The sequence below is a fragment of the Bos javanicus genome, chromosome 7 (genome assembly GCF_032452875.1).
Source record: "Bos javanicus breed banteng chromosome 7, ARS-OSU_banteng_1.0, whole genome shotgun sequence".
Classification (NCBI taxonomy): Eukaryota; Metazoa; Chordata; class Mammalia; order Artiodactyla; family Bovidae; genus Bos; species Bos javanicus.
In genome coordinates, this window is record NC_083874.1 from 83140096 (window position 1) to 83165881 (window position 25786).

At 37.6% G+C, this 25786-nt stretch overlaps 1 protein-coding gene and 1 long non-coding RNA gene across 3 annotated transcripts in view; one reads left to right on the plus strand and one right to left on the minus strand.

The window, feature by feature from the left end:
• LOC133251642 (uncharacterized) overlaps positions 1–13951 on the plus strand; it is a 72068-nt gene extending 58117 nt beyond the window's left edge. Inside the window, exon 3 of the long non-coding RNA XR_009737711.1 lies at positions 13888–13951. This is a non-coding gene — a long non-coding RNA (uncharacterized LOC133251642). The remainder of the gene's footprint in view (positions 1–13887) is intronic.
• HAPLN1 (hyaluronan and proteoglycan link protein 1) overlaps positions 1–25786 on the minus strand; it is an 81319-nt gene that overhangs the window by 11585 nt on the left and 43948 nt on the right. For both annotated transcript variants that reach the window (XM_061424337.1, XM_061424338.1), the window contains exon 3: positions 5926–6297. In XM_061424337.1, coding sequence (XP_061280321.1) covers positions 5926–6297 — 372 coding nt within the window. The remainder of the gene's footprint in view (positions 1–5925; positions 6298–25786) is intronic.

A 25786-nucleotide genomic window follows, 5' to 3' on the forward strand; every position in this document is an offset into this window, starting at 1 on the left:
GATCATGAACTCCTTATTGCCAAATACAGACTTAAATTGAAGAAAGTAGGGAAACCCACTAGACCATTGAGGTATGATCTAAATCAAATCCTTTATGATTATATAGTGGAAATGAAATAGATTTAAGGGACTAGATCTGATAGATAGAGTGCCTGATGAACTATGGACAGAAGTTCGTGACATTGTACAGGAGACAGGGATCAAGACCATCCCCAAGAAAAAGAAATGCAAAAAAGCAAAATGGCTGTCTGGGGAGGCCTTACAAACAGCTGTGAAAAGAAGAGAAGAGCAAAGCAAAGGAGAAAAGGAAAGATATAAGCATCTGAATGCAGAGTTCCAAAGAATAGCAAGAAGAGATAAGAAAGCCTTCCTCAGCGATCAATGCAAAGAAATAGAGGAAAACAACAGAATGGGAAAGACTAGGGATCTCTTCAAGAAAATTAGAGATACCAAGGGAACATTTCATGCAAAGATGGGCTTGATAAAGGACAGAAATGGTATGGACCTAACAGAAGCAGATGATATTAAGAAGAGGTGGCAAGAATACACAGAAGAACTGTACAAAAAAGATCTTCACGACCCAGATAATCATGGTGGTGTGATCACTGACCTAGAGCCAGACATCCTGGAATGTGAAGTCAAGTGGGCCTTAGAAAGCATCACTACGAACAAAGCTAGTGGAGGTGATGGAATTCCAGTTGAGCTCTTTCAAATTCTGAAAGATGATGCTGTGAAAGTGCTGCACTCAATACGCCAGCAAATTTGGAAAACTCAGCAGTGGCCACAGAACTGGAAAAGGTCAGTTTTCATTCTAATCCCAAAGAAAGGCAATGCCAAAGAATGCTCAGACTACCACACAATTGCACTCATCTCACAAGCTAGTAAAGTAATGCTCAAAATTCTCCAAGCCAGGCTTCAGCAATATGTGAACCATGAGCTTCCAGATGTTCAAGCTGGTTTAAGAAAAGGCAGAGGAACCAGAGATCAAAGTGCCAACATCTGCTGGATCATCAAAAAAACAAGAAAGATCCAGAAAAACTTCTGTTTCTGTTTTATTGACTATGTCAAAGCCTTTGACTGTGTGGATCACAATAAACTGTGGAAAATTCTGAAAGAGATGGGAATACCAGACCACCTGACCTGCCTCTTGAGAAATTTGTATGCAGGTCAGGAAGCAACAGTTAGAACTGGACATGGAACAACAGACTGGTTCCAAATAGGAAAAGGAGTACGTCAACGCTGTATATGGTCACCCTACTTATTTAACTTATATGCAGAGTACATCATGAGAAACACTGGGCTGGAAGAAGCACAAGCTGGAATCAAGATTGCTGGGAGAAATATCAATAACCTCAGATATGCAGATGACAACACCCTTATGGCAGAAAGTGAAGAGGAACTAAAAAGCCTCTTGATGAAAGTGAAAGAGGAGAGTGAAAAAGTTGGCTTAAAGCTCAACATTCAGAAAACAAAAATCATGGCATCTGGTCCCATCACTTCATGGGAAACAGTGGAAACAGTGTCAGACTTTTTTGGGGGGGGGCTCCAAAATCACAGCAGATGGTGAATGCAGCCATGAAATTAAAAGATGCTTACTCCTTGGAAGGAAAGTTATGAGCAACCTAGACAGCATATTCAAAAGCAGAGACATTACTTTGCCAACAAAGGTACGTCTAGTCAAGGCTATGGTTTTTCCAGTGGTCATGTATGGATGTGAGAGTTGGACTGTGAAGAAAGCTGAGCGCCAAAGAATTGATGCTTTTGAACTGTGGTGTTGGAGAAGACTCTTGAGAGTCCCTTGGACTGCAACTCCAACCAGTCCATTCTGAAGGAGATCAGTCCTGGGTGTTCTTTGGAAGGACTGATGCTAAAGCTGAAACTCCAGTACTTTGGCCACCTCATGCAAAGAATTGACTCATTGGAAAAGACTCTGATGCTGGGAGGGATTGGGGGCAGGAGGAGAAGGGGGACGACAGAGGATGAGATGGCTGGATGGCATCACTGACTTGATGGACGTGAGTCTGGGTGAACTCCGGGAGTTGGTGATGGACAGGGAGGCCTGGCGTGCTGCGATTCATGGGGTCGCCAAGAGTTGGACATGATGGAGCGACTGAACTGAACTGAGGTTGAAATTGTCAAGTCCCTCATAGTGTCTGTTCTTAGCAATCACGGTTCGTCAGATTTTATTCTATGATGGCACTGTAGCTATCATTAAAATTTTTGTAGTTTTATTTTAAAATGAATTCTTATCTCATGTTGAAATATATAGATAAAATAATACCCTGGATTTTTCTTTAAAATTATTCAGTTGGAGTAGATAAAGCAGGCTAAAGTAAGATTAGCTATCTGATGACACTTTTTTAAGCTGGATGATTATATATATAGATACGTTATACTCTTCATCATAGTCTTTCTCCTTTTTCAAACTTTTGAAATTGGTGAAAATGAAAAGTTAAAAAATTTTATCCCACCCTATTGCCATGCTGAGGGTTAAATCAGTCAAACTGGATGCTAACTACCTGTGGCATCTGTTACTCACATTTTGGCCTTTGAAGAGTTTCTCCTTCAACCTGTGATGTTCTCTTTCCCATTTTGTCATACTCTCTATGCTATGAAGGTACAAAGTTCACCTCTCATGGTCCATATCAAATGTCTCTTCCTTTAGAGTGTTTTCCAATGCATGGCCCTTCTTTTGCATGCAGACTTTTTTGTATTGAAAGTATAAACCCATTGTATCAAACATTCACTCACTTATAAACTATTTCCTGGAGAAGGGAATGGCAAACCAGTATTCTTGCCTTGAGAACCCCATGAACAATATGAAAAGGCAAAAAGATATGACACTGAAAGATGAACTCCCCAGGTCAATAGATGCCCAATATGCTTCTGGAGAAGAGTGGAGAAACAACTCCAGAAAGAATGAAGAGACGGAGCCAAAATGAAAACAGTGCCCAGTTGTGGATGTGACTGATGACAGAAGTAAACTCTGATGCTGTGAAGGACAATATTGCATAGGAACCTGGAATCTTAGGTCCATGAATCGAGGCAAATTGGAAGTGGTCAAACAGGAGATGGCAAGAGTGAACCTTGACACCTTAGGAATCAGTGAACTCAAATGGACTGGAATGGGTGAATTTAACTCAGATGACCATTATATTCCATTTAGCAGGTGAAAAGTGAAGTTGGACAAGTTTGCAAATATTTACAAAAAAAATGTGATTAGAGTTACAGTAGAAATCTGTGGTCTGAGAACATCAGAGCTGGGGGTGGAGGGGATAAGGCTCAGGGTAGCATTGGTTTTTGATCTTATTTTTAAAGGATTGCATTGTTTCCAGTTGTTCAGAAATGATTCATGTAGATAATGTTAAATGTGGAAATGTCAGTCACTCTAAGGCAGATCCTCTGGTTAATGACTGTTTCTACTCTTCCTATAGTACAGAAGCAGCTGTAATAGACACACCAATTAACGCAGTATGACTAAAAGACAGTCCCTTGATCATCTCCCAAATAACTCTGGGGCCTTTAAGAATCTTTAGAAAGCTTCAGAAGAACTGAAGCTGTCAAACACCAGTGCCTTTCTGAAACCTCTACTCTTCTACCCCAACAGAAACTTTCTCCTTACTGCAAACCCCCAGATCATAGTAGATAAAAGCAATGACTTCATTGAGTGCCCTTGGAATCAAATTCTAGTCCTAGCTCTTACTCCTAACCATGTTACTTTTGGAAAGGAGTTTTCCCAAGTTTCAGCTGTCCAGGGGCATTACTGAAAGTGAGCAAAATAAATATGGATACGATTAGAGCAATTTGTACCTACTTACTTTAACAAGTTCCATCTTATTTTAAAGTACTTACTATCTTTAATGGATTGTAAGATTGTTGAATGAAAGGAACCATGTTTTAGAATTTTTTGTTTTTCATGGTACAAAAACAGCACTTCAAAAAATATTTATCAATTAAATTGGTCTCTTGGGCACATTTACTTAGCTCATATGCATATGAATTATATGGTAAAGAAGTAGCCTGAAAGCATGGAAAACATGGAGATTTGGGAAGGTGCAGGGCTTGTATAGGAAAAATTACTCTTCTTACAATTCCCCTTCAACATATCTAAGTATGTCTTAAAGGAAGTCTCAGTTTGACTATCAAGTGTATTATCCTCTAAAATGTGCTAAATCTCTTTTTCAAAAGGACAGCAGGCTTCATACTCAAAGCCATCATCAAGCAGTTATAATTTAGAAAGACCTTATATTCATTGTACTTATTTTTCTGGTTTCCTTCTATTTCTGGCAAGTTATGTTGTTTTCTATTTATTTAAAATTTATTTTTAAGTAAGCGTAAGGAGATAACAAACATGGGCATATGAGTTAAGTTTAGGAAATACTGTGGTATATAAACATGGACTTTAAGAAGAAAACCTACCAACTGATAATATAGTTCAAACTATTGTTCATAGATTGGAAGCCAATGTGCAGTACGGAGAAGTAACTTGATCTGGTTACAAAACATGTACTGACAAAGCTGGGGCGAACATGACCATCTTAGTCCTCCTAGTTTCCATTGCCTGATGCCCTTTTGATAAAAGAAAGTGACCCTCAATTAATATTTGATGATTACTGTCTTCTCTAAGCCAACTGCTTCTTTCATTTTTAATAATGCCAGTGTTCATGGATATTAAAGTGAATCAATAAACACTCTAAGTATAAGGTGGCGTGCAATCAGGAGCCAAGAACTACAAGTAAGAAAAGGTCACAAAAATGCACATTACAACATCAAGCAATGTATCAGACACACAAAGCTGATAAATCTGTATGCATGTAATGGTACTCTATCGGATTCAGAAGGTCACATCTTCAGTGGTATGCTAGTGGACAAAATAGATATTTTTCCAAAAGCCACAAATCTGTCCTAGAATGTAAAAGGAACTTACAGCAAACATACACCTATGGTTTACATAAGGAAGGACTATTCCATTAATGCAGTCAAAATTTATTCTCTCATGTAAAGAAATGCTCAAATTCATGAATGAAGAGTGTCTAGAGATATATCATCAACTAAGGAGAAGTGTAGAGGGCTTTGGTAGAGGCAAGATGGTACATTTTATTGTTTAGCTTTGTAAACATTTTGGTCTTTGAACCTACTAAGAGTGTTGAGAGTGTTAGTTGCTTAGTCGTGCCTGACTCTTGGTGACCCCATGGACTGTAGCTGTCTGAGATTATCCAGGCAAGAATACCGGAGTGGGTTGCCATTCCCTTCTCCAGGGGATCTCCCTACCCAGGGATCGAACCTGGGTCTTCCACATTGCAGGCGGATTCTTTACTCTCTGAGCCACCAGGGAAGCTGAACCTACTGCAAGTACTGCATATTTAGAAATAAAACTCCCTCCAAAATTCCTTGACCATTTGCTATTCAGTATCTAGGAGACTCTGGACCATTAAAAAATTTACTTCTTTACAAGAATATTTAAATAAATCTAGAGGTTATTTTTTGTTAAATTAAGTTTTCACAGTTATTTTACAGAATACAACTAAATTTATTTTAGTTAGCAGATGTCCTTCACAAGCTCGCCATTATTTTGAAACGGACACAATTTTAGAAGCATAATAAAAAGCCTCCACTCTGCATTTCTTAATAACTATGTAATGAGATTTAAATTTTGAATGGCATAAGGCAGTTCCTGAATATTGTTAATTCAGTTACACTGCACATTTCTTCTACTTGTAAATAGCTTCAATTTTACATATAACCATTGTGTATAAATTTCAAATGTGAAAGCTTGATTTGTAGACAGACTGCAAATTACAGAAAAACATGCTTTACATGGACTTTTGGTTCCTCATATCAGCACTGGGGTGATCACTGGACATTACTTGTCATGAAAAAAAAGCAATGATTAATTATCATTCCTAAGTTTAACACCATACTTACCTTGTAAATCTAATGCTACCACAGCAGTATCATCTTCTAATCCTTCAATCACCTCACACTTATATCTCCCATAATCCTCTAGAGTAAGGTCTGTGATCACCAGAGAAGCATCATTATCGCTGCCTCCTTTCAGAAACACTCTACCATGGTAGCCTCCATAGGTTTTCTTGTGGTATCCCATGGAAACAAAGACATCCACTTCCTTGAGGTAATCTGAAGTTAGCTTGGTCCACTTAATCCGGATTTTGTGGGTTCCTGAGCCAAATGCTGTAGGGTCTCGGTAAAATTTACATGGCAGTGTAACATTGCCACCTCTACGTGAGAACACCTTGGCTTGTTCTGCTTCCACCAGTAGACGGGGGCCATTTTCTGCTATAATTGAAAAAAAGAGAAAAAATTAATATGCTTTTAGACTTTTATAATATGAAACATACTACCTATACAGGGTATCTGGTGAAGAGTAGCATTGAAGATAAGCTTCTCTGCCTTGTTGAGCAGTGACCTCCTTTGACTTACGGAGAAAGGTACCTCTAGTACCTAGTGGGGTTCTACAAGGTAGTCATGTCTTTAAGCCACTGAAGAAAGGGAAAGTTGTACATGACAATCAATGAGAAATACTGGCTATAAGATTCTATAGTCATCTGAAGTTTGAGGATGTCATCATAAATTCCATTTTTTTCTATATTTAAATATAAAAATGTAGAAATAAGACCAAGAGAAGTGATGGGGAACCATAATTATTTCATCGATATAAACCCCAAAATTCAAATTGTATAAATTGATCTTTCCTCAGCTGAACTTTCTAATCCAATAAGTCTGTATTGTATTTAGGGGAAAGTTTATGGTAACAGACTAACGTTCATTGAACTGGTCAAAGAACTTAGAATGTTCTCCCATCTCTGCCTTCAGATACATACCTGTGATATACCATTCTGGAGCATTTCAAGCAACATGTATGTATTTTATTTTCACACAAAGGCTAGACCTCAGAAAGGCATTTTTAGTGGATGTTTTTTTAAAAAGCTCCAGATTTTGAAATATATTCCTCAAACTTTGAATGGTAAAAGTGTATCCAAAATTATATTTCTTTTCTAATTAACCCGATAGTTGTTTGTTTCTTTATTCCCTTAAATCTCCTTCTACTGTCCTTCTGCTTTTTCTGTGTCTTGGTTTACAGAATCTTCTCACTTCACTTCTGCCTTGACTTGCCCTTTAGCTTCCTTCCTCCAAGGACTTTATTGCCTTCCCAAGAGCACCGCGATATCCCTAGCCTGCCAAGTCAGCAGGGCTGCCAGGCTCTGGATAGCCAGCTGTTATTTTCAGATCTTGGCTTTCTCTGGGGTTCCCCCTGGTTCGCTCATTGTGCTTTTGACCTTGATGAGCTCTCTTGAGAATGTGCAAGCTTTGAAAATGAGAAAGTGCTACAAGAACTCCTGGATGCACATACCCTCTCATCTACACACAGCTTTCAAAGGCTGCCAAAGCTGCCTTTCAGGCAGTCTTTCCTCCTTTAGGCTGGAGGTTCTGAATCAACCTTGGTCATGAATCATTAATGGTATACAGGTCATCAGGCAGAGTAGTTGGTCATCTCCAGACAGACCTCAAAACTTAGTTATTTAATGGCATATGTAACTTTCAGATTTTAAAATAAAGTGTCCAAGAATGGACACACTGGTTCCATTTTTTTATAAAGCAATCAAAATATTAAAAAATATGTATATTTATGTTAGCTCTAATCTTCAGAAACATAATAGTTTAAAGCCATCAGTGCCCTACCTTGAATAGTTTTAAAAATATGAAAGGATAGTGGCTTAATTATCCAGCTTAAAAAATTCTGGCTTAAAAAATGCTCATTAAGCATTTCCTTTGATTCTCTTCATCTTCTTATTTAGGCCCATAGATTTATAATACATAACAGGTAAATCTATTCAACTCTACTGTATGTATGATACTCCCCCTGCAATATCCTCAATGACCACACCCATGTTCTACTTAAATATTCCTAGTGTCTTCTTTCTGGGAGGAGGAAAAAGTGCTGTTTAGTAAGTTGCTCAGCAATGCCTGAGGCCCTACGTGGATCTACCCAGTACCTTGGGAGGATGCCTGGAGCTGGATCTTTCCATGATGGGACTTGAGACATGACATGAAAGAGAAGTGAAAGGCAAAGTTGCTCAGTTGTGTCCGACTCTTTGTGACCCCATGGACTATACAGTCCATGGAATTCTCCAGGCCAGAATACCGGAGTAGGTAGTCTTTCCCTTCCCCAGATTTTCCCAACCCAGGGGTTGAACCCAGGTCTCCCACATTGCAGGTGGATTTTTTACCAGCTGAGCCACAAGGGAAGCCCATATAAGACCTTCAAAAAGTTGAAGTTACCTGATTCTTTCAAGTTTTTTTTTTTTTTTAATCTTTTATCTTATATTGGAGCATAATTGATTAACAATGTTAGATAGTTTTGGGTATACAGTAAAATAATTCAGTTATACATATACATGTGTCTGTTCTTTTTCAAATTCTTTTCCCATTTAGATAGTTACTTAATATCAAGCAGAGTTGCATGTGCTATCAATTAGATCCTTACTGGTTATCCATTTTAAATATAGAGTGTGTACATGTCAATCCCCAATTCCCTAACTATCCCTCTTCCCTACCCTTCCACCATAAGTTCATTCTCTAAGTCTGTGAGTTTGTCTCTGTTTTGTAATTAAGTTCATTTGTATCATTTCTTTTTAGATTCTGCATATAAGTGATATCATAAGGATAGTTCTCTTTGTCTTACTGTCTTATGACAATGTCTAGGTCCATCCATTTTGCTTCAAATGGCATCAGATTAGATCAGATCAGATCAGTCGCTCAGTCATGTCTGACTCTTTGCGACCCCATGAATCACAGCACGCCAGGCCTCCCTGTCCACCACCAACTCCCGGAGTTCACTCAGACTCACGTCCATCGAGTCAGTGATGCCATCCAGCCATCTCATCCTCTGTCGTCCCCTTCTCCTCCTGCCCCCAATCCCTCCCAGCATCAGAGTCTTTTCCAATGAGTCAACTCTTCGCATGAGGTGGCCAAAGTACTGGAGTTTCAGCTTTAACATCATTCCTTCCAAAGAAATCCCAGGACTGATCTCCTTCAGAATGGACTGGTTGGATCTCCTTCAGTCCAAGGGACTCTCAAGAGTCTTCTCCAACACCACAGTTCAAAAGCATCAATTCTTCGGCACTCAGCCTTCTTCACAGTCCAACTCTCACATCCATACATGACCATAATTTCATTCTTTTAAATGGCTGAGTAATATCCATTGTATATATATACCACATTATCTTTATCCATTCCTTATTGGATATTTAGGTGGTTTCCATGGCTTAGCTATTGTAAACAGTGCTTTAGTGAATATTAAGTGCCTTTTGGACCATGTTTTTCTCTGATATATGCCCAGGAATAGGGGGGTTGCTGGATCATATAGTAGCTCTATTTTTAGTTTTTTAAGGACTCTATGTACTGTTCTCCATAGTGGCTGTATAAATTTACATTCCTGCCAGCATTCTCTCTACACCCTCTCCAGCATTTATTGTTTGTAGATTTTTTGATGATAGCCATTTTGACTGGTATGAGGTGATATCTCATTGTAATTTTGATTTTCATTTCTCTAATAATTACCAATGTTTAACATCTTTTCATGTGCCTCTTGTCCATCTTTATGTCTTCTTTGGAGAAATATCTATTTAGGTCTTCTGCTCATTTTTTTCATTGGATTGTTGATTCTCTCATGCTTTTTACTTTAAAGTCAAAGCTAATGCCCAAATGGATTGGGTTAAGGGCGTATTACAGTAGTTAGGAACAAGGGCTTTGATGTATCAGAGACCTTGTTCTAACCTCACCTCTTCAGGTTTCTAGCTCTCTAGCTTTGAGCAAGGTGTATAACCCCCAAGCCTCAATTTCTTTATATGTGAATTAGGGATAGTAATATCTACTATGCATAGTTGACATAAGAGACACTGAAAGCACTTAAAATAATGGCTGACCAAACTATTACTCTGCATAGTTTTTCCACTATATTTTTCCAGTATGATACTGCCTGATATAACATATAATTTTGACATATATTAACCTTCCATGGTTCCATTATAAAGTTTTGAACCATGTGGAGTAAAAAAATACATACAATGCCACCTGTGTTATATAGGAAACTTGGAAATTATTGTGTGGTTTAGCATAATCATAAGGTATTCCAGAATGAATACAAGGCCTGAGTGTTTTATAAATTAAAGAGTTAAAGCACAGATCAAAAGTCTTGTCTAAGAGACTGAAACTTCTAATTTTTTTCTGAGGTTAACTATAAATCATCTTGTAGTGTTTTAGAAGTATAAACTTCTGATTTTTTTAAGGTGCTATTTACTTATACTCTAGCATTGTGAGTAGATGATGACTTATGTGGTATAATGGTGAGAACTAAGCAGACACCAAAAATAATTTTTCTAACAAGACTGCTAGAATGTATAAATTTCTACCATTCTTATTTTTTGGACAGCTGGGGTGTTGAGGTAAAAGATGCCAGAAGCCCTGGCTGCAATTCAAAAAACCCTATGAAAAATATGTAATGTATAACACGTTGAGTGACTAAAGGCCATTAATGTTCATTAACCTAAATCCCCAACATGACCTTTAGAACAATGCCTTTTATTAGTCTGCGTGATTTTAGAAGCTCAACACTGCAGATTATAAAGCATTGAACACTGCTGGTGGGAGTAGCCTATTGCAGGGCAGGTAAGATGTAGGCAAGAGCTCTGGCCATTGAGCCAGGAACCCTGGGTTCTGTTGCAGGCTCTGGTAGGGCTTAGCTGTTTGAATGACAGGTTTATGTCATGAGAACATTGAGCTTTAGATTTGTATCCAGCTGCCTTTGGCAGGTTGTCATGACAGGGATCAGCCAGGAAACACACTAAGCTGGAGAAGGGGAGGGCAGGAACAAAGGGAACCTATAATGCTGAAGACAAACTTTGCACAGTCGCGCCTAGAGTTGAGATTTGAATCTGATTCTTGGATTAAAAAACGTGAACTAATTTGAAATTAATGTTTAAATCAAAACTATTCAATCAACAGGGCACTTGAAAAGCAAATCAAATGCAAAAGGTAAAAATAAACCTTGATCATCAGAATGAATATTGCTTATCCCTTCAAATTTTTCTTTAACTATAAAAACCTAAGCAGCATATATGTGCTCATTTTAGGGATACCGAATTTTTTAAAAAGTCTATCTGTAAGTCACAGGAACTTCATATTTTTATTCGTGAGTGTCAATGACATTGACTTGAAAAGATTTGATGACCTTCAGGACCATAGTTGTCTCCAGGGAAAACAGCAGGGCTTCATTATTATTTTATGAATTCTGCTGTGAAGTCTAGAGGACATCATTCAATTTCATGAAATTATGAAAGCAATGGCATGACTGAACAACTGATCCCTGTGTCACTCTGTAATTTAGAGGAAATCTTTTCAACAATAGGACAAAAACAAATAGTTGCAGAAAAACAGTTTAGAAATATGGCATGGGAATATTACCTATTGTTCTTAGTTCTATTAAAAGTGTAATCATGGTGGGGGGCAGTTCATTGCTAAGGAAATAGAGATAATAGAAAAGAAAAGGTGTTATGAGTCAGAGTTGGTCTTTTAAAAATAAATAACTTTTGGATTTTACAAAACAACCAGTTTTGGTATCGGTTACTTTCTCACTGGTGTATAATGAAGGAGCCTCCAAACTCTTGGATTTTCTAGACCAATAAAATGTAAAAAGAATCCAAACAGACAAAATGGAGGAATATATTTCAGATGGCTAAACAAGAATAAAAAAACACTCCCAAGGAAAAATTCTACCAGTATCATTTGATTTTTTATTTTTTACATGTAACATAAAATTTGCCATTTTAACCATCTTTAAGTGTACAGTTCAGCATTATTAATTATTCTCACACTGTTGTGCAACCACCACCACCATCTATTTCCAAAACTTTTCATCACTCCAAGCAGAAAACTAATTCCTCCCTTATATCCCAAGCTAGTCAGCAGACACTCAAGTGCCAGCTCCACAATGAGTCATTTGAAAATGCTGCATAAGGGTTTGAAAATGGTTCCTTATTATTGTGGTATTTGTTATCACTGTGATAGGTTGAGATGTGTAAGACTAACACTCTGGAAACTGTTACTTCCCTTAGGCTAGCCAGCCTGCCCAAGGATGAGCAACCAGGCTGGATTTGTATCCTTATGCCTGTGCTTACCACAGTCTACTGAAAACAGTCATTCTGTCTGTTTAATGACAATCTCTCTAGTGCATATCTTGTTATATTGTTCCTCCAGCATCAAAATAGTGCCTGGCCTGCGATAAGTGTCTGTGACTGAACTAGACTAGTGCCGCCCAGAGCCTGCACTCAGCTATGGTAGTAGACACGGACCCCTGCACAAGCTTTACACCATAATACAGCTCTAAGATGAAAACACTTTTACAAAAACAGCTAGATATACGTATTAAAGACACAATAGTTAAAAAGAATACATGAGTTAGACATTTACCTCTCATGGTATCTTACACATTACATTTGAGTAGGATATATAATTTAGGAAAAAATTTATCTTACTCATTAACCTTTAACTCTTAAAAAAAAAAAAAACAACCTTTAACTCTTTATAATTACAGTCAGTCCTCCATATCTGAGTGTGCCTCTTTTGGGATTCAGCCAGTTGGGGATAAAAAATGTTTTTTTTTAAAAATGCCAGGAAGTTCCTAAAAGCAACATTTGAATTTGTTGTGTGCCCAGCAAGTATTTACATAGCATTTACATTGTATTTAGAGCTATTTGCATAATATTTACATTTTTTAAGGTATTATAAGTTATCTAGAGGTGATGGAAAGTATAAGGGGATGATGCGTACAGGTTAGGTACAAGTACTGTAACATTTTATATAAGGGACTTGAGAATCTGAAGATTCTGGTACCTCAGGTGAGTCCTGGAACCAATCCCTGGTGGATACTGAGGGATGATTGTATTTTGTTTCCTTCAGACCAGATTAAACCTAATTGTTTCTGAAGCTGCTTACTGGGAGTCAGAAGTTCCCATCATTTGGTCTTGATTCTGATCTGTCTAGTAAGCTTTGCATCAGAAACTTTTACAAGGTTCACCCCACTGTCGCCACCCTCCGCTCCCCCCCCACCACCATCCAGCCTTTACTGCCCTTTTGGAGGGCTAATTGCTTTTAGTTTATCAGACAGAGCTTTAGTTTCTTCCCCAACTCTTCCTGACTGTAAGAACTCTGAGTCTCTATGACTCAGCTCTTCAGGAAGGACAACATGATAAGGGTAAGAAAGAGGCTCTAAGGAGGATCATTTCTGTCCTCTGCACTCAACGAGTTGATCTGAGTTTGCAATCCTGTTGGATTTATTCCTAGGCCATCTTTACTTTCATCTGGAGTTCAAATACTGATCTGAAGACTTGTAAGATTATGTGTACTTCTTATCATTTGTGTGAAGTCAAAAGAAATACATATATTTGCCTAAACTAAACTATACCTGAAGGAATCATAGGAAGCTCAAGAAACTAATAACCATGATAGCCTGTGGGAAGATAAGGTAGCTGCGTGGGTAGAGAACCCCTGAGAGATTTTCACAGTGTATACTATACTTCCATATTTTAAAAACTTTTGAACTGTGTGTATGTATCACCTGCTCACACACTAAACATAAATGGTATAAAAATACATAAAATGGTTGAGGGAATTTAATTAACAAAATAAACAAAAAACTTTGCCTAGAAATACAGACAAGAAGCTGGTAACTAGAATTGTAGTATACTGTTATAATTGCAGGATTATAATTTTGTATAAGACCTATGGCTCTGTTAATTATAATATTATCTTTAAACAGTTCTTCAAAACATGAAAGTTTTATCTCATTTTTTCCCCCAATCCTTTAAGATGCTGCTGACAAAGGTACTGTCATCTCGTTTCGACTATAAAGGAAGAATCCAAAGCTAAAGATAAGGTAAGTGAAGGTTACTCTTTGCTGTAAAGTGATTACTGCTGTTTCTCACCCTCTGTGACCCTGCCTTTTGGTCTCACAGGCTACAAGAACATACTCCTCTCAACACCCTTCCACTCTCTGCAGTACCTACCTGCTCTTTAACCCCTGTATAGTCTATGTCCCCTGCTAGTTCCTGTCAGTCTACAGCTGAACCGGATTACCTGGAATTGTGTTTTCAGTTTCCTTACATGCCATGTGACCTGTATTATCTGATGTGATGTGCTGTGGAGCATTCTCTTAGGTATTGACCACATCCATCTTCCTTCCTGTTATGGTCAGGCCACTCAAGATGGCTGTTCTCTTGCTCTCTGTATATCCCCAGTGCTGGCTTCGTCTAGACCCTACTTCCATGACTGACCCTCCTACTTAGCTACCCCAGACCCCAGCTAATGATTGCTTTAGCTTTAGATCAGAATGTCTCCACCATGATAGCTTATCAAAGGGGAGGTGAGAGGCATTCCCCTCTGCTGGTTTCCCTGGTAACTAATGAACCAACCTGATTTTACTTCCCCCTATAACTGTAACCTTCCCTTACCCCTGGGAGCAAAGACTACAGCCAGGTCCTGTCCACTCTCTGCCATACACAGTGGGGTGTTGCTCTAGGACCTTGCTTCAGACATGTACTCCCTCATCCATTAAAACTTTGATGACTTTATTGCTGATTCTGGGCTTTTTCTTCAGTCTTGAGGCTGGGCAAGTGCAGGACTTGTAAGCCTATGAAGTTCAGCCCAACACTTGCCTTAGAGCTAAAGCAATTCTTTGATGAGCGCCCAACACCAGAATATAGTATTGTTTGGGTGATGTTGATCACATATGTGTACCACGTTATTATCATATCCCAGTTTTATAGTGAAAAAATAATGGTTAGAGCCTATAGGTTTTTTTCAGAGACAGTGGAAATCCCCAGCCCCCTGCCAAAAAAGGATAACTTAGACAAATTTTTGCCTTATAAAACGGTAAGCTTCTTTGCTGGAAATGGGCATCAAGAGCCTCCAAGTAGCTTGAGGGCATCCATTGAACATAGTTCAAACATCTGTGTTCTGAAATATAAACCCCAAACTGTTACTATCTTGAAAAATATTGTCTCTTTTTAATTACTTTTTCTTCATCTGTTTTGACCAGGAGTAAGAAGTGTGGTGAGGGTGTTTAGCTCTGTTCTGCTGACTAAGTTCTTTGGGGCTTTTGTCTTTTCACGTTCATTCTTGTTTCATCTGTTATCTCAGAAGCTATAATTTATTGATTAAGCCTATGAATTATGCCTCTTGCATGGCCTCAGTTTCCTCAGCAGTAAAATAGAGTTAAGTCACCTTCCTCTCAGGGTTCTCATGAGGATTAAAGGAGGTCATACACTGAGAGCTTAACCTGGTGCCTGGCACCCTGAGTGCCCAGTAAAGGTTGGCTCTTACTAACAAACACTTACTTAGTGTCCCAAGTGTGCTAGGTATGCAAACCAGCTTCTGTTTTCAACATTGTCTTCTTTCCCGTGCTCTTTCAGAAGACAGTTCCTAGAAGTACTGATTCCCAAAAACTTGTACCTCATCAACTTACAGTGATTTTCTTAGTGGTTCTTAACAGCATAGGAGCTTAATTCAGGACCACCACTTTAAAGCCTTAAAAACAAAACCAAACCTATATCTGTATAATCCAACTTCTTCCTGCCTCTTCCTCAGTTTTCTCTGGGGTTCCAGACAGTCTTCATTTGGGGGTAGGTGTGGAATGTATGTATATGTAGCTGTCATCCCCACCTTGCTCCTCGAATTTCCTTCAGAATCACTACGGCAGCCTGTGAGACAAGTTTCTCCAAGGCTTGAGACCAGATCTTTTTTCATAGTGATTTAATTTCTTCTGGAACATAGTTATATCAATTGAATGGAACAAGATGGGAGCGGTTTTTACCTACCGCTTTGTTCAAAAGTTTTTAAGAGAAGGCTTAGATGGAGGTTGTATGATTCCTGGTGGGTTAGGAGCACAAGAATCAGCCTGCCTGAGTTTGAACATCAGTTTTACCACTTAATAGCCAAATGACACAGTTTCAGTGAGGATAACCACTTTTAAATAGCATGGTGGGGAGGACGGACTGAGATGATCTAGGTAATGCACATTCTATTGTGCATTCTATATTCTATATTGTGAATCACACATAGTAAGTGGTTTTAAATGTTAATATTAATTTATCAGTATTATTGCCATTGGTAACTTCAATCTAACTGGTCCCCAAACTAGAGACAGTCATGCTAGCTGTGTCAACCCAGAGCTGTTTGCATTTGTTAATAATTTTCAGAATTTAAATTTATCCATGTTATCAATGATTTATGGATAATGAAATAGCATTTGATTTCCATTATTTGAGACAGAATAAAAGCAAATTGAGTTATCACATTGAGAAATTAAGAAATACGTTATACGAAAATAAAATTGATTGTTTCATTAACAGTGAATTACAATCTTTGAAGAAACCTGCTTTCCAGGATTTTAACTGTAATACAGGCTTATTTCAAAGGGTATGGAGAAACTGAAACATTAGCATGCGTCATTCTTCTTCATTAGGCTGTAATTAACCATAGTCCCTAATTGTTAGAAACATGTCTTCATGTGGTAAAGGGCCCGGATCTACTTGTCTCTGCTCAGACTACTTCCGTTTTGTGGTGAAATGTAAGGTCAAGTTCTCCGTAATTTGTAGAAAGGACACTTTTGGTTTTCTACATTGCTATGGTTACTGTCTTCACTTAGTATGAAAAACATCAGGATAACACTGCCCAGAGTCAGTTCTGGAGGCAAAAGGGAACTGTTGATTCTTTACTTAATCAATGATCATGAATTAATAGCCTATAATGTGTCAACTATTAAGTTTAGTGCTGAAACAAAATGAAAGGTAAATGGAACACAAATGCCCAGGTAGGCAAGACTGAGAGAAGTGAAAATAACAGGGAGTGGAAGGGACTGTACTATTGCTGGGCACTCATGCTCCATGCTAAAGGTTCCCACTGATGTCCAAAGAGAATGCAGCCTGAAAAACAGCAGGACTTTCAAATTTTCAGCAGATGCTAGAAATGTACATTTTAAGACAAATATCTCCTATTCTATTTTTAAACACTTGCAATTCATTTAGATTTTTTAAAGCTACCTGGGAAAAAAATGACCACACATCAGTGATCAGGATTTAGGGTCAAAGAGGTGAATGTGTGACCTTTGTAACCTCCTTCACCACCATCCCCCCTGCCCCCACCCCCAGTTGATGCTGAGGGTTTCCAAACTTCAGACCAGGGCAATCTCCTTGTCTCTGCCTGCATTTCCTCCTTCTTTAGGTGATCTCATCTAGTCCTATGGTTATACATATTTATGTACTGGTGATCCCAAAGCTTTCTACCAGTATACTTTTCCTTGAGCTCTGAAATAGTAAATCCAACTACCTGCTGGTTATACATTCGATGCCAAACAAATAACTTGAGCCCTCCTCTCCAGTCCAAACTTGTTCTTCTTCCAGTCTTCCTCAACTCATTTTATGCCTACATCATCCATCCATTTGTTCAAGCCAAAATTCAGAAGGTGTGTTTGATGTGACCCTTCCTTTCGCTTAATCTCTTAATCTCTGCATCTAATCTATTATCTTGGAGAAGGAAATGGCAACCCACTCCAGCATTCTTGCCTGGAGAATCCCAGGGACAGGGGAGCCTGGTGGGCTGCTGTCTATGGGGTCGCACAGAGTTGGACACGACTGAAGTGACTTAGCAGCAGCAGCAATCTATTATCAAGTGCTGCCATCTCTGTCTCCGCTTCCACCCCCTTCCCCCAAATTGGCTCATCTTCATCCCCCTCCACTGTTCCCATCCTGGTTCACACCACCATGATTTCCCATCTAAATTACCTCAAGACCCTTCTAAATGTTTCCTCACTTTTACTCTTCACCCATCATAATCCAGTATCCACTTGGTCTTTTGTACATGAGAATCATAGTACATCAGACCCTTGCTCAAAATCAAGCAGGCAAACACCACCATTACGAACAGAAGCCTCTAGAAGTAGAAATCTCCTCACTTCAAGGATATGTTTTCAATGGTGTTTCTATTGATATTTAAAATGTATGATTCTTTAGAAATAAGATAGGACTCTTCTTTCTGTCCACCTCCTTCACCCCATCTGAACACTTTACTGGAGTAAATGTTCCCAGTTCTAACTTGCTTTGTTATTTTTGTTCTCGATGGACTACGATCTTCCTGTGTTTTCATCCTTAATGTCCTTGTCTTGCTTGAGTGGACAGTGTTTGGAAAAGGTAGGTAAAATTATTGTTTAACTCAGTGTGTTTAGCATACTTCACAGCACCATCCTCCAATATGTAAAAACGTACTACTTGGAGCTTATACATGTGGTAATTAGTCTCCAAGTAAGCACTGAAGTTAACAACCAACATGTTTAGTTAAAACAACATTAAAATGGCTCCTATTTGTACTGGTGATTTGATAATTATTTTTGAGGACATGTGTATTTAGTGCCACTCCCCCATTGGCTTTTCAGGTGGGGCAGTGGTAAAGAACTCAGATGCCAATGCAGGAGATGTGGGTTTGATCCTTGGGTCAGGTAGATCCCCCGGAGAAGGAAATGTCAACCCATTCTAGTATTCTTGTCTTGGAAATCCCATGGACAGAGGAATCTGTCAGGCTACAGTTTATGGGGTGCCAAGAGTTGGACACCAGGAAGCATGCATGCATATACCACATTGTAGCAATACAAAATACACACAGTGTTTTGGAGTGATTTGTATAGAACTTATATATTTCTTGTGCTTTCACTGTCTTCATTTTGAAATAAAAATGCTCATATCATAAAGATTTCTGCCCCCCACCAGATATTTTCACTTTGATATCTCTTAATTAAATATTTTTAACTTTTTAGTATTTTGATAGATTTTTGTATTCCAAACTACATTCTGAAAAGAGTAGTTTCCATTTTATATTAAAAATAAGAACCAAAACAACAAAGAAATCTAAATCTATTTTTTCTTGATAGCCCCTGCTAACAAGTCAGAGAAACAGGGAAAGTCAGAGAAACATAGCATGTTGAAATTACTCTAACATTAAGCATTAAGTTATAGGTTAGTACAACTTACAACCAAAAAAACAAACAAACAAACAAACAATGCTTCTCTATTTAATTGACTTTTTCTGGGGAAAAAGAAAAAAAGCTTTGGGAAAGTTTCCAAATAATCATTGACTTCCCACATAATTTGCCAATTTCAGCCCCCAGAATGGAACAGAGAAAGTAATGACTGCTTTAGTGTGAATTTGCTGCTACCTGAAAATATTATTAAATATAGGTTTTTATACTTGGAAATATTCCAAAATTCATTGTTTTAATGGATGCCTTATAAATAACACAGAATTCAGACTTTTAGGTTACTTACTAACAAGATTAGAAATATTCTTAAAAGGTATTTTATGGGTTTAAAAGGTGAGTATGAATACAGTTTTATAATAAGATATTTTTGTTTGGCAACTATTCTTTTCTTCATATTTCCACCTCTATATAACACTTATTTTAATTTTTTTTATCACCTTTGATGCTCTAATAATATTGTCGTTGAGCTCATTGAGGAGATGGTCTGTCCTACAGAGAATAACTCAGTGTTTTGCACAAAGAAGGCCAATGTTTAACAAATGCCCAAATGAGTAAATTATTTCAAAAGACACACAAATGTGAAGACTGCACCATGGGCTATCAGATGCAAAGTTGGCATGAAAGTATACATATATATTTCTGAATATAGATTAAAGGCTTTATCAAAAGTATATATCAACCTACAACCAACCTATAGTTTTTGCTTAGTTGAATGGCAGTTATCACAGTCAGTAGTTCTATATTCATAGCGATGTCTGCCTTTCTCTAGACCATAAACTTGATGAAGACAGACTGTGTTCTGATCATCATTCTATTCCCAATGCCTATTTAGGTGCTTGCTGTAGACCGAACATTTGTGCACCACCCCCTCTTCCCAGTGCATATATATTGCAGGCTGCTTCCCAACGTGATGATATTTGTAGGTGGGCCTTTGGAGGTGATTAGGTTGTGAGGGTGGAGCCGTCATGAACAGAATTAGTACCATTATAAAAGAGGCCCAGGATAGGTCCCTTGTCCTCTTCTGCCAGGTGAGGACACATAAAAAAAGGTGGCCCTCTCTGAACTAGGAAGCCAACTTTCACTGGACACCAAATGTGCCAGCATCATCATTTTGGACTCCCAGCCTCTAGAACTGTGAGAAATAAATTTCTATTGTTTACAAGCGACCCAGTCAATGGTATTGTGTTATACAGCAGGCTGAAGAGGAGTATATGTGTATTTGTGCAGTATTTTGCAAATATATATGTATATATGCCTGTATATACATTTTCATTCTTTTGTGTTTATTATATATATGGTAACATTCTTATTTTGATCAAATGATAAGCCTGTGTTTAATGTAGTAAGTTCTTATTAGTATATTTGATCTTACATCCTAAAGTAAACTAAGAAGAAATTTTAGAATTAGGGTGTTGCTAACTTTTATAGTTTCATGATGAAATTCTCTGATATTTTTTAGCTAATAATTTCTAGATAGTATTATTAATAGTGTATGTATTTAGCTAAATGCAATTTGGAAAATGTAGTTGACATTCATGGATTTTGCATTTGTAGCTGTAAATAGTATATAATACCTCAAAAAGAGAAAAAGAAATTATAATTTAACTTTTAATAACAGACTCATAGAGTCTGAGTCCAAACGAGTTTTAAGTGAAAGAGAGAACACATATCCAGTTCTCCCACCAAACTCCGGCTCTGTAGATAGTGTATGATCAATCATACATTATTAAATTCACTTTTGATCCTTTCTGCACCACCAGATCTTGACTCTGCAGATATTACATAAAGAACATGATAGCATTGCAATGACCACATGTAAATCAAATATTCTTCAAAGTTTCATGCCCACATTAGGAGGATTGCTGCATCCTACCTCTGGTTGATTCTCCTGGAAGTAAGATGTTATGTGCAGTATGGGAGCCATAAAAGCAACCAAACAAAATTTGCTACCCAAACTCAGAATCCTCTTATCTGCTGCTTCTCATTCTACAAACTAAAAACTTCCCTGCAATTTGCAAAGACTGACTTGGGCTTGATTAGGAAAAGTTCCTGGATTTTGGTCCTGAATTTATTCAACGAGCATATTGATCACCTACTACGTGCCCAGTAATATTAATTTAGGTGACAGGGAGGCATTGGACAAAGATTCCTTCCCTCTTGGAGCTGATTTATGTTCTTGTGGCAGAGATGGACACAAACAATTATGTAAAAATAAGTAAAGTAGATATCCAAGACTAGAGAGAAAAGGAAAAGGAGATCAGAGATAAATCGGGATGCCAGAGGAGGGTAGAACATGGTAGGCAGGGTGAGTTCATTAAGAAGGTGAAAAGTGATTCTAAATTTGAGGAAGGGCAGGGAATTAGCAAGAGAAATTGTTCCTCATCAGCCATGCAACCTGGGCCAAGCAACATTTAAGCTCTGGGTCTTGATTTCCTAATTTGTACAATGGGATATTGACCTCAATGATCTATATTAAAGTCCTTTTAAGTTATTAAATTCTGTTAACTATGATTTACTTTATGCCAACATTACAGAATGAAAGCTGTGACCCAGTTAATGTATACTAGGCCCACACAACGTGTCATGTGTCACTCAATGCCATGGATGCTGTGGGATTTAAGAGGTGCTTGTTATGATGAAAGTGAAAGAGGAGAGTGAAAAAGTTGGCTTAAAGCTCAACATTCAGAAAACTAAGATCATGGCATCTGGTTCCATCACTTCATGGCAAATAGACGGGGAAACAGTGGAAACAGTGTCAGACTTTATTTTGGGGGGCTCCAAAATCACTGCAGATGGTGACTGCAGCCATGAAATTAAAAGACGCTTACTCCTTGGAAGGAAAGTTATGACCAACCTAGATAGCATATTCAAAAGCAGAGACATTACTTTGCCAACAAAGGTCCGTCTAGTCAAGGCTGTGGTTTTTCCAGTGGTCATGTATGGATGTGAGAGTTGGACTGTGAAGAAAGCTGAGCACAGAATAATTGATGCCTTTGAACTATGGTGTTGGAGAAGATTCTTGAGAGTCCCTTGGACTGTAAAGAGATACAGCCAGTCCGTCCTAAAGGAGATCAGTCCTGGGTGTTCATTGGAAGGACTGATGCTGAAGCTGAAACTCCAATACTTTGGCCGCCTGATGCTAAGAGTTGACTCATTGGAAAAGACCCTGATGCTGGGAGGGATTGGGGGCAGGAGGAGAAGGGGACGACAGAGGATGAGATGGCTGGATGGCATCACCGACTTGATGGACGTGAGTCTGAGTGAACTCCAGGAGTTGGTGATGGACAGGGAGGCCTGGAGTGCTGCAATTCATGGGGTCGCAAAGAGTCGGACACGACTGAGCGACTGAACTGAACTGAACTGAACTGTAATGATAGTGGCAATTTATAAGTATCTCATTACACTCATTCATGTATTTATCACATATATTCAGCACCTACTATGTGCCAGGCACTACTGTCTAGCTGGAGTGTGACAAAGCTGACAGTAAGCTAAGCGGGGATGGAAGAGTGGTTTGGGACACAAGAAGAAGGAAACAGCCACAGTGAGTGGGGAGTGTCCACTTCTGCAAGGGATTCTAGATCTGCATTAATTTTTCTACTCACAAAGAGATGAACTTCTGACAACTCTTTCTTTAAAAACTCTAATTGCTTTATCTCTTAAGACAAATGACCATAAATTTCACTTATTATAACGAAGGGTGTCACAGTGGTAAAGAATCTACCTGCCAATGCAGGAGACACAAGAGACACAGGTTCAATCCCTGGGTCAGGAAAATCCCCTGGAGTAGGAAATGGTAACCCAATCCAGTATTCTGGCCTGAAAAGTTCCAGAGAAGCCTGATGGGCTACAGTCCATAGGGTGGCAGAGTCAGACATGACTGAGCACACATTTGGGCACATTATAAAGAAGGGAACTGCTTTCCTTTCCAAGATTTCCTCTTATTCTTTTAAAAAATTTAAAGGAGCTTAGTTGTGTTTACCTGATATGTATGTTAAGGGGAATATTACTTAAGTTTGGAAAAATTCAGTTTCTACAAGGAAAGTAAAAGTGATCAGATAATATTTTAATACCATTGGGGAAATCTTAAATTGTACGATTTAAAAAGGGCAAAGAAGGCTACTTATAAAATGTTTATTTCATTAGCACTAAAGTAAGATATTGTTCTTACTGCTAGCAAATGAATTTGAAAAGTAAGAGCTTTTCCCACCAGTGTCTGTGTTCCTTTTTTATTTAAAAATCTTTTTTCCATGACAATAAAGAAATAATCAACGTGGCAATAACAACTTTCATCTACTGGGAGCTTATTGTATGCTGGGTACTAAGCACTTTCCTATGTATTATCTAATTTAATTCTCATAAAGCTTTATGGAATAAACAGTGATTATGTCCAGTTTTATAGATGAGATAACTGAGACTGAAAGAGATTAAGTGAATTGCCCAAGGTCTAAAGTCAGAAAGTGGCATTAGGGGAAAAAAATCTTAAACTGGTGACCAGAAGGCCGGCACCTGAAATACCAGAGGCAGGCGTCACTCGATCACTGACGTGGGGAAGAACAGGTAGCCACATATTCAGGATAACTATTGTGGTTCATAGTAAACGGTCATAAAATTTCTCTGCTGTCCATATAAATGTTTTCTTAAAAATTGTATTTTATAAAGTATATTCATCATCTCTGAACTTCTACTGGTAATTGAAAGTCTATAAAGAATTTTTAGACCAGATCTAAATATTTTAAAAATTGTTCTTTTGTGAGATTTAATATTCCATATGAAATTCTTCCTAATGAACTCAAGTTTCAAAGGATTCAGATATTGTTTGACGAGGCACATCATGAAATGAGGAAAATACTCCATTAGTTGAGATTGTTATAGAGACAATATTAACAGTAGCTATCTCTTTCTGCAGAAGTATTTGAGGAAATTACTATCCTCACACTGCCAACAGTATATGATATATAAGTGAATAAATTGATTACAGATTTTTAGCAGACTCCATGGACAAGTAGTTTGCTTTCTCATTTTTATTGAATCAATTTGTAATCAAATTGATTCAATAAAAACTTGGAGTGAGTTAGTCTAAGTGCAATTTTTTCTAAAACTATTCCTTTCTCCATGGAAAGCTAGCACAATTTCCTTTTTCATCACCAAAAAAGATGCTTTTCAATAGAAACTCTTTGTATAGGAATCTATACTTGCCATGTTCCCCCCTGGTATTCTGATTTTCTTTAAAAACCAGATTAAAATTTTTTTTGTGTATATATCTATAGAATTTCCCATAGATAAGAAAGAAATCTTCAGAAAAACTAATTAAGGTAACTCTTATGCATAAGAGTTAAGAACATGTTAACAAAGTGTTCAGCATCTTTATCAAGGCAGCCAAGATGAATTTGAGGGTGATGTGCCTGGAGAACTTAACAGTACAAAAATTTTAAAAATTAATGGAAAATGAGAGACAGAAAAGATGTTTTTGCAGTAAAATGAATTTTGAATAATTTTCTATTACTGACAGAACTTTTACTGCTTATCAGTATGATTCAGGACTTTGAGATTCAGATTACTAATTTAATGATTTGATTGCAGAATTCTTATAAAATTTTATGAAAGTTTCAGCTCCCTTAAATTCCTTCTGGGCCATGTTTGATAAATAAAAGTTTTAAATGTGACAAAATAATCCAGCATTTCAAGTGAGTAATGAAAGATGTCTGCTTTAATGATTACCTGCTGTGCTATGAGTTTATTTTTGTGTTATAAAAGATGCCTGAAATTATGGCAGATATTTGCAAGTGTTTCTCTGAAGGGTAAGAACATGAAAGTGCAATCTGAATGCTATAATAAAGAAAAAAGAAAAATTTTTATTGAATAGAAACTAAGAGGAACAAATAGTTGGAGCAATTTTAAAATAAATTTCAACTATGGACATAGCATGACAATATCGACCCAAATCATATTTCCGTATTAACTTCCTCGAGCAAAATGTAGACCTTGTAGTTTTATTACTTGAAAGCTCAGGGCAACTTTCTAAGAACATTACTTTACAACTAAAATGAAATGGACTAGCAAGTCATTTTTGAAAAAATAGGATAGTGTAGGCAAATAATCTGGATAATTTTGATACCTTGTGTCAGCAATTCTTTTGCACTAAATTTCAATAGAGTATATGGGAATGGAAAGACTGGAGAAACAAGTTTTTCTTGATGAGAAAACTTGAATCTGACTTATAGGCTTCTTTCAGGAATAACTTTTAAAATGCTAATATACTTTAAAATATTTTTATACTCTGCATGAAATTTAGACCTTATGATTATACATAGTTAATAATATAACAGGTATCTAGTCTAGTAATAACTTAAAACCATTGCTAAAGTTTATTCTCCATGAGATTTAAAACAGTTGTTAACAATTACTAGGTATTACACTCTGGCTGAATTGACTTTGACTTGACATTAAAAGGATGTTATCCTTCACCAGAAATCTCTATGTGTAAATGTCTTAAGTCTCTGGGAAACAGCCTTGATTCTGCTTTTATACGGTAAAGAAAATAGCTGAGTCAGCAGCTTGCATAGTAAAGTTTGTGATTATATAATTCCTTTTTATGGTCCGATAGTGAAAAATGTAAAGCTGTTAGAAACATAGAGGTCTGAAAGAGGAATGTCTAAAATAACTAGACATTGTCAAATT